We start from the raw sequence: 12,389 nt of genomic DNA, 5'->3' as shown, positions 1-12,389 counted from the left end.
GAGCTTTCTTTACTCAGGATGCAATGGATTAAGGAGATTTCACTGCAGAGCCCTCCGCCCATTGATTTTTCAGTGCCCATGTCTGTGCACCTGGGCTCTGCTAAGGCACCGGCCCCACAGGAAGCAAGTGTCCATCCTCCGCCCGGGCCAAGCTGTTCTCAAGAGCCCTGGCCAGCTCTGCCCAGGCCTGGCCAGAAGAACTGAGGCGTTGCTCCTGCTTGCACTGGCTTTGGCTCGAGGGCACGGGACGCTCAACTTGGTTCCCAGGCAGTGTTGCAGGAGGAAATTCAGGAGGAGCCTGACCATGAGGTGTGAAAGGGTGTATTGCCACCAGACATGTCTCCAGGGAGGATCTCGTCCCCTAGTCCTTAGGTTCACACTCACACAGTCTCTTCCCTCAGGAATGTCTGTGCCTGTGAGACACGGCACACGCACATACAAGACCAGTACCTAGAATGGCGGTGGCAGGGCTGCTATCAAGGAATCATCGGTGCCACAGCAGTGGGAAGGAAGGGATATGGGTGCTCAGAAGTGGGGAGAGAAGGCCTTCTGGAGCATCGGAGTTTGGCCCTGACCCTGGAGGATGCCCAGGATTTCAGGAGCAGAATTATTCATCTCCTCTCCCTCTCTGCAGTCCTGTGGATCCTCTGAGGCTGGGTGAAGATCACTGAATAAGCATTGTGCTTCACAGGGGGATGAATGGGTGCTCATTCCCTTTAACTAACTTGGGAGTGTCTCTCCGTGATCTATTGTCAGAATTTCCTATCTTTCAGGGAGTCTACAATCTTTGACTCCCCTAAAAGCCACGATAAAACCCTCAACATCCTGAATAATCCAAGGTCCTGCTTGTCAGTCCCCTTGGCGGTTATGTTTTGACCTGCCCTGGCGGTGGCTGTGAACCTGCTTTCCTTTAGAGTTACACTCTGTCAAATGCAATTATGCCATCCAGGGAAAAGATCTGTTTTCTGTGGGAGCTATGTTTAAGGCTCAGCTTGTCCCTCTTTCTGGACTGATTTTTAGGGACTGGGCAGGTCTATATGAGGCATCTAGATGGTCCAGTGAATTTCTTGGAGTCAGGGAATTTTGAGTTCAAATCCAGCTTCAGGCACGAGCTATGTGACCCTGGACAAGTCACATAGTCTTTTGGGGCTCAGTTTCCTTATCTGTAAAATAAGGATAATAATAGCACCTACTTCCTAGGGTTGTGGTGAGGATCAAATGAGACAATATGTGCAAAGGGCTTTACAAACTTTAGAGCATCATACAAATTCTAGTTTTATTATTCTCTTTTCTTGAAATTTGGGTTTCTAGCTCTGGATACTTTTCCCAGGCCTGGGAGGAATCTCAGCTGGTACCATTCAGAGAAGCCCCTCTAGACGTGCTCTGATTAGAACTTCCTCCCCATGGTCTCCAGGTCTGGCACACACTGCTTTTATGAGCCACAGAGTTGCTGGAGTTAGGATCCCAGGCCAGTTTTGAACAAGCCCCCTCATCTCAGGGATGCCATAAGGAGGAATGCCCTAGGCCCCAGCATCATCAGTATCCCCTGGCATGGCGTCCAGTGTCCATCTGCTCTCTTTCTTGTCGGCTACCATGCTATAGGACTGGGTCCCTCTCTGCTTTCTCCGTCCTGGGGACTCAAAGCTGAACACAAGGGCTGCCTGTCCCACAGCCCAGTGTGGGAGGGTTGGAATCTCCTGCAAGCTTCTTGTCTCTCTTGGCCCAGTGACCCATCTTGCTTGTGACATTGACCATTCCAAGGAACCAGGGTCAAAGGGAAGCTGTGATGCCCCCAGATCTCCCTGACTAGGAGAGATCTTGCCTGAGGGATGCCCTTTGCTCAGTGGTGCCCTTTACCCTCCTAAGAGCCAGATGGATAGTGGCACGGCCTTCCTTTCCCTCTGGAAGAGGGGGGTGTCTGACAGCTCCCTAGGAGCCACAGTTGATTCTGCCTCCCCAGGGAGAGTGTCCGAGTCCAGACTAGTGTGTGGGACTGTGGCAGTGAGTGTGGGGAGTCAGAGCTTTCTGGAGGGCTGCTGCCTGTCTGTCTGCTGGGGAGGACTGTATGGGATGATGAACAAGAGCAGAAAGCCCCAGGGGCTTCGTTAGTGCCTCCTCTTGAGGACGCAGCTTCCTCTTGTCTGGGACGTGGGAGCTCTCTTACAGCACGCCTTTCTTTCTTTGTGAGGTACACGGTCATCTCCTTCCCTGTGCATGTCCTGTCTGACTCTTCCTGACCCCATTTGGGGTTTTCTTGGCAAAGACATGGGAACAGCCTGCCATTTCCTTCTTCAGGTTATTTACTGAGGAGGAACTGAGGCAAGCAGGGTTAAGGGACTTGCCCAGGGTCCCATAGCTAGGAAGTGTCTGAGGCTAGATTTTGGCTTGGGTCTTCCCAAGTCCAGGTCCAGTGCCTTATCTGCTGTGCCCCCTGCTGCCCCCATTGCACCACCACCCCAAATTCTGCCACTGATATGGTACTTTTTTTTTTCTGTGCAAAGAAATGCTACATGGAGGGCCTGCCTGTTCCTCAGAGGACTCCTCCATCTGACCTCTTTAGACAGACCAGCTGATGCCCCAGTTTTGGCACGCATCTTTGGGGGTTCTCTAGATCACCCCCATTTCCCCTTTGTGTGTCACAAGACTGGACACAGGGAAAGGAAGAGTCCGAAGCGATCCCAGTGTCTCTCCTGCTCTCCATCTTTCACCAGATGCCTAGCAGACCAAGTATGAGACACAGAGAATGTCCCAGCACCTCTCTTCATGATGCCAGCCTTGCTTTCCCCTTGCTTTTGCTTCATTGACTCTTCAACAAGTATTTGGGAAGACCAGAGTTGAAACCCAGCCTCAGGCACTTAGTGGCAATGTGACCCTGGTAAAAGCTCCTGACTGCTATTTGCCTCAGTTTCCCCATCTCTAGAATAAGTATAGCAGCATCTGCTTCCCAGGTTGCTTGTGAGGATATAATGAGACAAAAATGGAAAAGCACTTAGCAAGGTCCCTGGCCTATAGTAATGTGAAGGGGTGAAGGGAGGAAGGGAGGAAGGTTGGAGGAATGGGAGAAAGGAGAAAGGAAGGTAGAGGAAGGGAAAGGAAGGTAGTGTCCCCAACCCCAGGAGGGGGAAATTGACAAGAGCCCTTCTGGGCTCAAATAAAAGATCAGAGAGCAACATTGGGTTTAGAATAGCTAGGTTTTATTTAGATTAGGAAAGGGAAGGTCTAGGGAAAAATAGGAGGGGAAAAAGGCATGGAGAGAGAGCTTAGGATCTGAGAGCCTCTGGGCTTGGGAGAGCAGAGACTCCAGGGTAGTGAGCACTCAAAAAGGCCCCAAACTCTCTCTTTTATACTTTCTCCAACACCTCCCACAAAGGAAGTGGGAGTTGTTGGGGGAAGTTGTAGCAGCGATACCTTGGAGACGTAGTCTTCCAGGTCTTAGAGTAATTATAAATTGCACATTCCCCTCTGTGATCCTTTGGGAGACCAGTCTCCCCAATGGATCATAACAAACATAAATAAATTAACAATTACAATAAAATAAAGGGTATATACATCAATACAATGGGAGAGTGGTAACAATTTTTTTTACAATATAAGGAAATCAAATACTTGGCTCTTCTTTTACAAAAAAATTCAGGGGGCAGTCCCCTTCTTTCACAACAAAACATATATCGATACAAAAAAAATGCATTTAAACAAAACTGGCGAATTTAACAAAACAAATGAATTTTAAACCAGACAAATGAATTTAAAAGTTCAAAATTTTTTGCACATCTGGTTGTTCACTTAGGCTCCTGGATCAGCATGCTTTCTCCATGTGGTCTCCATGGGCATCTCCATTTGGATTCCAGGAGGCAGTAAACTTCTTTTCCTAAAATAATCTAAATTCTCCATATGAAATAAAAACACATTCCCCCCTGAGGAGGATAAAAAGACACATTGAAATCACAGAGGGATATATGGTTGAGGCAGGAGGCATATGAATCACTGCCAGTCAAATTCATAAAAAAAATTAGCACAAAAAAGGCCAAATAACGAGTGGATGAAAAATTCTAAACATCCAATTCTAAAATTTCATATGAAAAAAGTTCTAAATAAGAAAAAAAAATCACAGTAGGTCTTTGAATAATACCCAATCAAAGCAATCCATGTCCAATATAATGCACTTACCCACTTAGCAGCCAAGACCACAGTCAACCACCATAGTAAGAAATTTAGAAAAAAAGGACTAGATTTGTATCTATTGGTCTGATATTATGTCATTTTTTCTTTTCTTCTTTCGTCATTTCTTCTCAGGGATAGAATATGGAGCCAGAACAGCCAATTGTTAGGTACTTGACATATAAATTTTCACAAGGAGTGTGGTTCGAGATGTCCTACATCTTAACGTATATTAAGTATCGCAACCTCGATTCTCACACTAGGTTCAAGTCCTTTTTATTGGCATAGAAGTCTCAGCAATCCTAGTAGGATTGGTTTCTCTTTTTGACCTGTGTGCTCTTTTGGCATCATGCAGTTTAGGTACAAACTTCTTTGGCACCGTGTAGGTGTCTGTGCTTCTTTGGCTGTATAGATAAAATCTGTGATCCTTTGTCTATCCCGTTTCTTCAAATTAGACATATGTGAAAAGTCCCATATTAGTTAAATACCAATGGCAGTTTCAGTAGTTTAAGGCTTTTGGGTAGGCAGTTACAGTTAGAACAAATGGATATACTAAACCTACACTAATCTAATAATCAAAAACTCTTTCAATTTAGATAGATGACATGTGCTTGGGAAAAATCAAATTGCACATGCAATTATAAAAAATGTGCTAAAATTTCAAAAATATGTCTCCTATAATCAGTGATGAGAGAAAAAATATATATTTATTACATATTGTGTCACTTAAGGAGGGGTAGAATATAGAGTTTCTTACCCAAGGATTTAGATGCATTTCCTCTTAGCTTAGCTATGGTCCACAACATGAGTGCAAATGAGGTAAAACAATGGAGTATAAAAACAATAATACATTGAAGAAAATACAAAAGTTTCACAAAAAGGACAAAATGCATATCCAGTCAAATTCAATACAAGTCTCCTAATATAGGTAATTGATCAAATACAGTTAAATAACAACAATAACAAAATGAAAGAAAAAAATACAAAGTAGTGATGTAACAAGTCCCAAATACAATCAATAGTCAATTTCAATACAGGTCAATTATTCAGTATCAACAGAAGGTACTCGTTTTACATGGCTACCATGAATCCATGAGTCTTTCTCCCCAATTTTAACAGCTGTTGGTGTAGTCAATAGGATCTGGAATGGTCCATCATAATAAGCAGGTTCAGTTGACCAAGTACGTTTGCAGTTCTTTATGTACACGCTATCATCTGGGTTTAGATCGTGAAGTGAGAAGTCTATGGGGCTTGCCAGAACAGCAGCTCCAGAATTATGGAGCTCTCGCAATTCAGTTTGTAATTGTTTGATGTACGTGGCAATGGTTGTGTTCCCTCCTAACAATGAAGTATAGACAGGGGTAAATGGTTGAGCCTGAATAGGTGGATGTCTGAATAGCATCTCAAATGGCAAGATGTGCAAATCACCCCTGGGTCAGCTTCTGAGATAAAATAGAGCCAGAGGGAGATCATTTTAGATAAGTCTCTATGCACAATTTGCCAGTCATAGTTTTAAGGTCTTTATTCATTTGTTCAACTTGGCCAGAGCTCTGGGGATGATAAGGTGTATGAAATTTAGGAGTTATCCCCCAAAATGAATAAATGTGTAATAAGACCAAATCCATAAAATGGTTTCCTCTATCCGAATCAATCCATGCTGGTAGTCCAAAATGAGGAATAATTTTGTTTAGTAGGACTTTGACAACAAAAGTGCTACAAAGGTTTTGTGATTTCCCCATAGCAAGGGATCCACTGCCAACAGAATCCCGTTGCTCCAAGAATTGCCCATAACTGCTTTTTTGTGGTAGGAGCACTTAATTTTTGGATATTTTCTATACGTTTTGGAGAAATAAGATGGGACCCAGCAGTTAAAATGAAACCTAAATATTGGATGTTGGGGAGATACCACTGAACTTTGTCTTTTGAGACCTTATGGCCTCTCTTATATAGTTCCAAAAGAAGGTGTTTGCTATCCTCCTGACATGCTTCAGCACTTGGTGAAGCCAAGAGCAAATTGTCTATATATTGGATTAAATGGCTGTGTTTTAATTTGATGGCATCTGTATCTGCTTTTAAGAATTGTGTAAATAATGTAGAGCTGTCCACGAATCTTTGAGGAAGTCGAGTCCAGGTCTACTGAGAACCTTTCTAGGTGAAAGCAAAGATATACCTGGAATCTCACAGAAGTCTGTGTCTCTTAACCTGCCCTCTAAACCCTACTCAGTAAGGGAAAGAGGCCTATAAAACATGGGTCAGGGAGAGGCTGTGTCCAGGGAAACCTCTGTGCCTGGCTCACTCGTTTTGGTAGGGTGAGCGAAGATATGGTGGAGGGAAAGCACGAGGCAAGTTCAGGGAAGCGTGAGTAGACCAGTTTGGAGAAAGGGATATTTTGCCTAAAGGAAGAGGTAGATTGGGCCCAGCATCTGGGCAGGCTCGAATTCCAGGCCAAGAAGTTTGGATTTTGTCCTGGAGGCATTGGGGTCTCATAGAAGGTTTTGGATCAAGGGACAGAGATGATGAAAAGTGATTTGGTGGTGGCAAATATTTAACAATTGGCTCGCCACAAAAAAAAAATGTGGATCATACTTTAAAATTTAGTATGCATTATTAACATTTTCTCCATCACTTTCTTAACTCTGGTCAATGAAACAATAAATCAAGCCCTGATTCATAGTGTTTGCCTATTTCTGAGGTGTGAGTGATCACACTGACAATGTAACAGTCGGCTTTTGTGAGCCAGTATGAGCTGATCTAGCACAACCCAGAAGGGAATGATGATAATGAGGAAAGAAAGGAAGAGAGACAAGCTTGATGCATGCAGAGGGAGGGCATGACGGGTGAATGATGGGAAAGAGACAAGAAGCTCAGAGATGAGAGTTAGGGCTCTTGTTTCCAGGAATCCATAGTCCTGGGGCCCAGGCATCTGTCCTGTTCATTCCTACACAGTGCTTTCTCTGCCACCCCAGAGTCAGATAGCCTCCCTCAAAGACAGGAGACAGATCCCTATGTTGAAAAAAATTACTAATTAGATTTTTCTGAGACTTATTAACAGGCACTCTTTACTTTCCCCTTTTCAGTGTTGGAAAAGTGAAGAAAGGTTGTGTTATTCCAGGGCCAAATAGAAAAATATCTAACTGGAACAGTTTGCTCTATTAAAATAAATTTTTTGAATGTCTTTTTTTAAAAAAAAATCCTTATTTCTGTCTTAGAATTAATGCTCTGTATTGATTCCAAGGCAGAAGTGGGGTAAGGGCTAGGCAGTGAGGGTCACATGACTTGTCAGGGTCATGTGACTCCCTGAGGGTCACACAGCCAGGAAATATCTGAGGTTAGATTTGAACCCAGGACCTCCTGTCTCTAGGTCTGGCTCTCAAGAAATAAAAGACCCCCTTGGGCTATTCCCAGCTGATATTTTCTAAGCCAATACAGTAGTTGTTGGAGATTCTTGAGGGCCCTCCTAGAGCTGCTGCAAAGAAACAAGAGGTGCACTGTTGCCCTGGGCTAGGTGGCTCAGGCTGGTAGAAGCAGGCAGGGCCAGATGAAGCTGGGTGCAATCAAGGCAAAGGCACCCAAGGCAAGGCCCCTGGAGGAAGAGAGCCAGGTGGTATAGTGGATAGAGTGCTGGAAGAATTGATAGAACCAGCAGGCCCAGAGCTCACCTCCTCCTTCAGGGACTTCACCAGCTGTGCCGCTCTGGGCAAATCTCACCTCTATCGGCTTCCCTTTCCTTATCTGTGAAATGGAGAGGCTGGAATAGCACCTGTGGGCAGCAAGGGGATGCAGTTGAGAGGGTCAGGCCTAGCGGATGTGGCCTCAGACACAGACCTGCTGGGTGACCCTGGAGGAGTCATTAACCCTGCTTGCCTCAATTTCCTCATCTGTCAAATGAGCCTGAGAAGGAGATGGCAAACCTCCCCAGTATCTCTGCAAAGAAAACCCTAAATGGGGCCACAAAGAGTTGGACGTGACTGAAAAACAACATGAAGAGAGATTAAGGGAGAGAGTGCAGGAGAGGCTTCTGCACACCTCAACAGCACTAGACTAACACTAGCAGCGATGAGGAAGGCGCCTTCCAAGGAAGGCCCTCGAGTGTGGGCAGTGTCTCTGGGCCCTTCTGCTTTGTGTTTGGGACTGAGAAATGGGGGGCAGGCTGGGGGGCTGGCCTTGAGGAGGAGGGGCTCGTGCTGCGGGCAGAATAGGCTGGGTGGTGACGAGGATGGGGTGGCTCTGCGGCTTCTGACTCGCCGAGGGGCTCAGCTCCAACTTACGGTCTCATTTGTTCCAGGACAATAAGCCCACGATGGTGACAGAGTTTTGGACGGGATGGTTTGACACGTGGGGTGGTCCCCACCACATTGTGGACGCCGATGGTGAGTAGTCTGCCGTGCGGAGCGTGGGCACGGCCAAGGCATTCGCCGGCATTTGCCGGCCGCTGAGCGCGCACACGTGGCATCCGTGTATGCGGTGCTTAGGTGCCCTCTCACTTGTCCCTGGCAGAGGAGGGTGGGTGCATACAAGGGGCCGTTGTGATTCAGCTGTGAAAGGGGCGTTTGTTTTTTTTAAAACCCTTACTTTGTGTCTTACAATCAGTCCTAAGTATCTGTTTCAAGGCAGGGGAGCGGTCAGGGCTAGGCAATGGGGCTTAAGTGACTTGTCCAGCGTCACCCAGCTAGGAAGGGTCTGAAGTCAAATTTGAACCCAGGACCTCTCCATCTCCAGGACTGGCACTCTATCCACTGAGTTACCAAGCTGCTCCTGGTCATTTACTTTCTTAAAAAACAAGTTTATCTTTCTAATGATACTTGTTGAGATGCAGAGCATTTGACTGGAAACTTGGGTTTCAAACCCAGTTTTGCGGCTGCTACCACTAAAAACTGATCTGTAGATTGTACTTTCAGGTTTGTCAGGCACTTTGCATGCATTATCTCATTTGATCCTCCACAACCCAGGGTAGAGGAGGGGAGTGCGAGGGACTTGCCTGTGGTCACTGCTGTGAGGTGTCCTGGGGGGAGTTTGAATAAAGGATTCTCCTGGCCAGCAGTTAGCTAGTAATCTTTCCCTGACAGCAACGATGCCTTTTCTAGCCACAGACCAGAGCTGGACGGAGAACTTTGGACCCGTCGTCTACTTCTTCAGGACTTGGTTTTCTCATTTGTAAATTGTTGTGACCAAACTCGATCCTAAGTTCCCTTCCAGCTCTCTCATTTTAACACAGTTCAGTGATTAACCCTTCTGAGGAGATGAATTTAATTTATCATATTACCTGACTTCTTTATGATGTGGCTATTTCTTGACCTCACCCGTTCATTCTATTAGTATTAATTGGATGGCTAATAGATGAAAACAGTACTTGAATTTGAAGGATTTGTAGAGATAAACATTTGCACCCTCAAAGAGCTACCAGCTTAGTAGGAGAGAAACACTACAAATACACCCACGCACTATAGATAGTTGGCATTGTTCTTCAGTCATGTCCAATTCTTCATGACCCAGTGGACCACAGCCCACCGAAACCGTCTATGGGTTTTTCTTGGCAAAGGTATTGGAGAGGCTTGCCATTTTTCCTTCCTCAGTGGACTGACAAACAGGGTTTAAGTGACTTTCCAAGGGCTACACAGCTAGGAAGTATCTGAGGCTGGATTTAAACTCAGGTCTTCCTGGCTCCAAATCCGGTGCTCTCTAGACAGTGAATCACCTAGCTGGCTATCTTCTGTCTCTGTCTCTGTCTCCTCCCCTCTCTCTGCCTTTTTCTCAATGTAGATATAAATATCTATAGTTACAGAGACATATGAATATATCTAATTATAATTATATATATGCATAGAATTATATATAAATACATATATAATTATATGATGATATATACTTATATAGCATATAAAATACTACTTTTTATTTACCATATGCTATACTATTTTGTATTTTACAAGGTTTATATACTATAGTATGCATAAATATTTTTATAAACTATAGTATACAAATATACATATTTATTATAATATACATATATATACAACATATAGTATACAAATATACATATAATATACATATTATAGTATATAAATATACATATAGTATATAATATACAAAACAAGATATGATGATCACACAAAAAGAGATAAAAATGAAAAACACCAAAGGTTCAAAGGAAAACCATTTCTGGGTGGGAGGATCAAAGAAGCTTCGTGGAGGAGGAAAGGAAATGGCTGAGAAGGACTTTAGTAGGTGGAGATGTGGGAAGGGGTTCTAATCTCTGACCATTTTCTAACTTCAGAACCTGGTGGATTCTGGGCGATAGAGCTGTTAAGTTGAATTTGGGATGATTCTGGAAGAAGGAAGACCTTCAGGGGTTTAAAACTCTTGTTCCCCTTATCTTCTGTAGATGTGATGGTCTCTGTTTCCTCAATCATCCAGATGGGTGCCTCCCTCAACCTTTATATGTTTCATGGAGGAACCAACTTTGGTTTCATGAACGGGGCTCAGCATTTTACTGATTACCAGGCTGATGTCACGAGCTATGGTAAGTGCATCCTGAGGTTGCTGCAGCCTCAGCATTTGTGACTTTGGAGCTCTCCCAGAAGGGGTCCTCAAAGACACCTGCTGGAGCCATTCGCTTATTGGCTTGTGAAGTTCCCTGAGGCTTGGGATTAGGGAAGTATTCACATCCCCTTCCCTTTCTTTCAATCCAGGGTACAGAGTTTGGTCACGGACCATTGCTGTAGTTTGCAACAGGTTGAACTTTAGAGGCCAAAGAATAAATGCTTCTGTCTGATTAATTGACTGCCTAGATTCCTAGACACAAAAGGTCATTGCAAATTATCAGGCACTTTTTACCTCCTGGCAAGGGCAGGTCAGAAATACGGATAGGGGAGTCTGTCTGCCTTGTAATTGTTATTTTTAGGTTTAAGAAGAAACAGCATCAGACAAGGAGAGAAATAGCAATTAGATGGGAAAGGGAGGTCCTCTTGGGACAGAGCCTCCTCGGTTCTTTACCAGGGGACATGTTATTTCCCCTGCCCAGCCCCCCACGGCTGGAACGGTATCTTCTACATTGTGCTGTGGTTCCCAGAAGCCTGGGAAAGTGTCCCTTCCATCTCTCAGCCTCCTAAAGTGGGTAGTAGGGGGCTTAGCATGCCGGGGTGTTTCTTTCCAGGTTGCTGACAAACAGCGACTCGCAGGAAGCTGGCCAATTGGGTTTTTCGGTGGGTTGCCCTGGGGACCTTCCCAATTAAGGTTCCTGTGATTTCTTGCAGACTACGATGCCATACTGACTGAAGCTGGGGATTACACACCAAAGTTCTTCAAGTTGCGGGAGTACTTCAGCACCCTCATAGGTATCCATCACCTCCCTGATTGTGAAGCTGGGTGACACCCCGATATACCTCAGAAGCATAATCCCAGTGGACTCTCAGCTTCCCAGAAAATTCCTGTTTGGCGATAGGAAGGACTGGTAGTTATTACCCTATAATATTATTGATGGTATTCGCCAAGAAAGTATGGTATGATACAGTATTATAGTATTACCATATATAGATAGATTAATGTCAGGCTCTTCATCAACTGTGTCTTGTATCCTGCCTATAAGGCTCCCTTCTGAGGGTAGCAGGCAAAGACTAAGTGAACCCTACCCAGAGAATATGTAAAAGGACAGTTTTTCTTTCTTTTGAGTCCCTCAGGCTTGTTCTAGGTCTAGCCCCACCGTTCTCTGACACTCAGATAAAGAAATACCATATGTGCCCTGAGCAGAGTGAAAGGGGGAAGAGAGGAGTCCGAGACTGTGCCCTGAGATTCTGGGATTTCTTATTCTTTATTTGCATTACAGATAATCCACTGCCCCACTTGCCTGCCTTAAAACCAAAGGCCTCCTACCATGCTGTGAGGCCCTCTCACTACATTTCACTATGGGATGCCTTGGAGCACACGGGCAAGGTGGGTACTTCTTAGATGAGATTAAAAGAGAAAGGAGAAGGCAGAGACTTAGATTCACAAGCCAGGGGAGAGGAAAGTCCGTTTTTTTAAGCTCTTGGACATGTTTCCATGTTTTAGAATCCAGAGAAGATAGCCTCAACTCAGGCCAGGGAAGAATGAACTTGAAGAAGTTGGCTAACTGAGCAGGACGTGAGGCACATTCTCCTTTTTAGACCTGGTCAGACTCTGGTGCTCTCCTCCAGATAAGCAGCAGTCAAGAGCCTGAGGTCTGGGATTCTAGGCTTGGCTCTACCCTGGCATGT

The 12,389-nt window shown here is 44.9% G+C and overlaps 1 protein-coding gene across 1 annotated transcript in view; it reads left to right on the top strand.

Moving 5' to 3' along the window:
- Window positions 1–12,389, top strand: part of LOC123240619 (beta-galactosidase-1-like protein 2) — a 62,242-nt gene that overhangs the window by 39,274 nt on the left and 10,579 nt on the right. The window contains exons 9-12 of the mRNA XM_044668313.1: window positions 8,444–8,528; window positions 10,541–10,678; window positions 11,412–11,492; window positions 11,981–12,087. Of these exons, the coding sequence (XP_044524248.1) occupies window positions 8,444–8,528; window positions 10,541–10,678; window positions 11,412–11,492; window positions 11,981–12,087 (411 nt within the window). The remainder of the gene's footprint in view (window positions 1–8,443; window positions 8,529–10,540; window positions 10,679–11,411; window positions 11,493–11,980; window positions 12,088–12,389) is intronic.

This window comes from Gracilinanus agilis, chromosome 3 (genome assembly GCF_016433145.1).
Source record: "Gracilinanus agilis isolate LMUSP501 chromosome 3, AgileGrace, whole genome shotgun sequence".
Classification (NCBI taxonomy): domain Eukaryota; kingdom Metazoa; phylum Chordata; class Mammalia; order Didelphimorphia; family Didelphidae; genus Gracilinanus; species Gracilinanus agilis.
The sequence above is the reverse complement of the archived record's forward strand: the minus strand, read 5'-3'. Positions and strand labels throughout refer to the sequence as shown.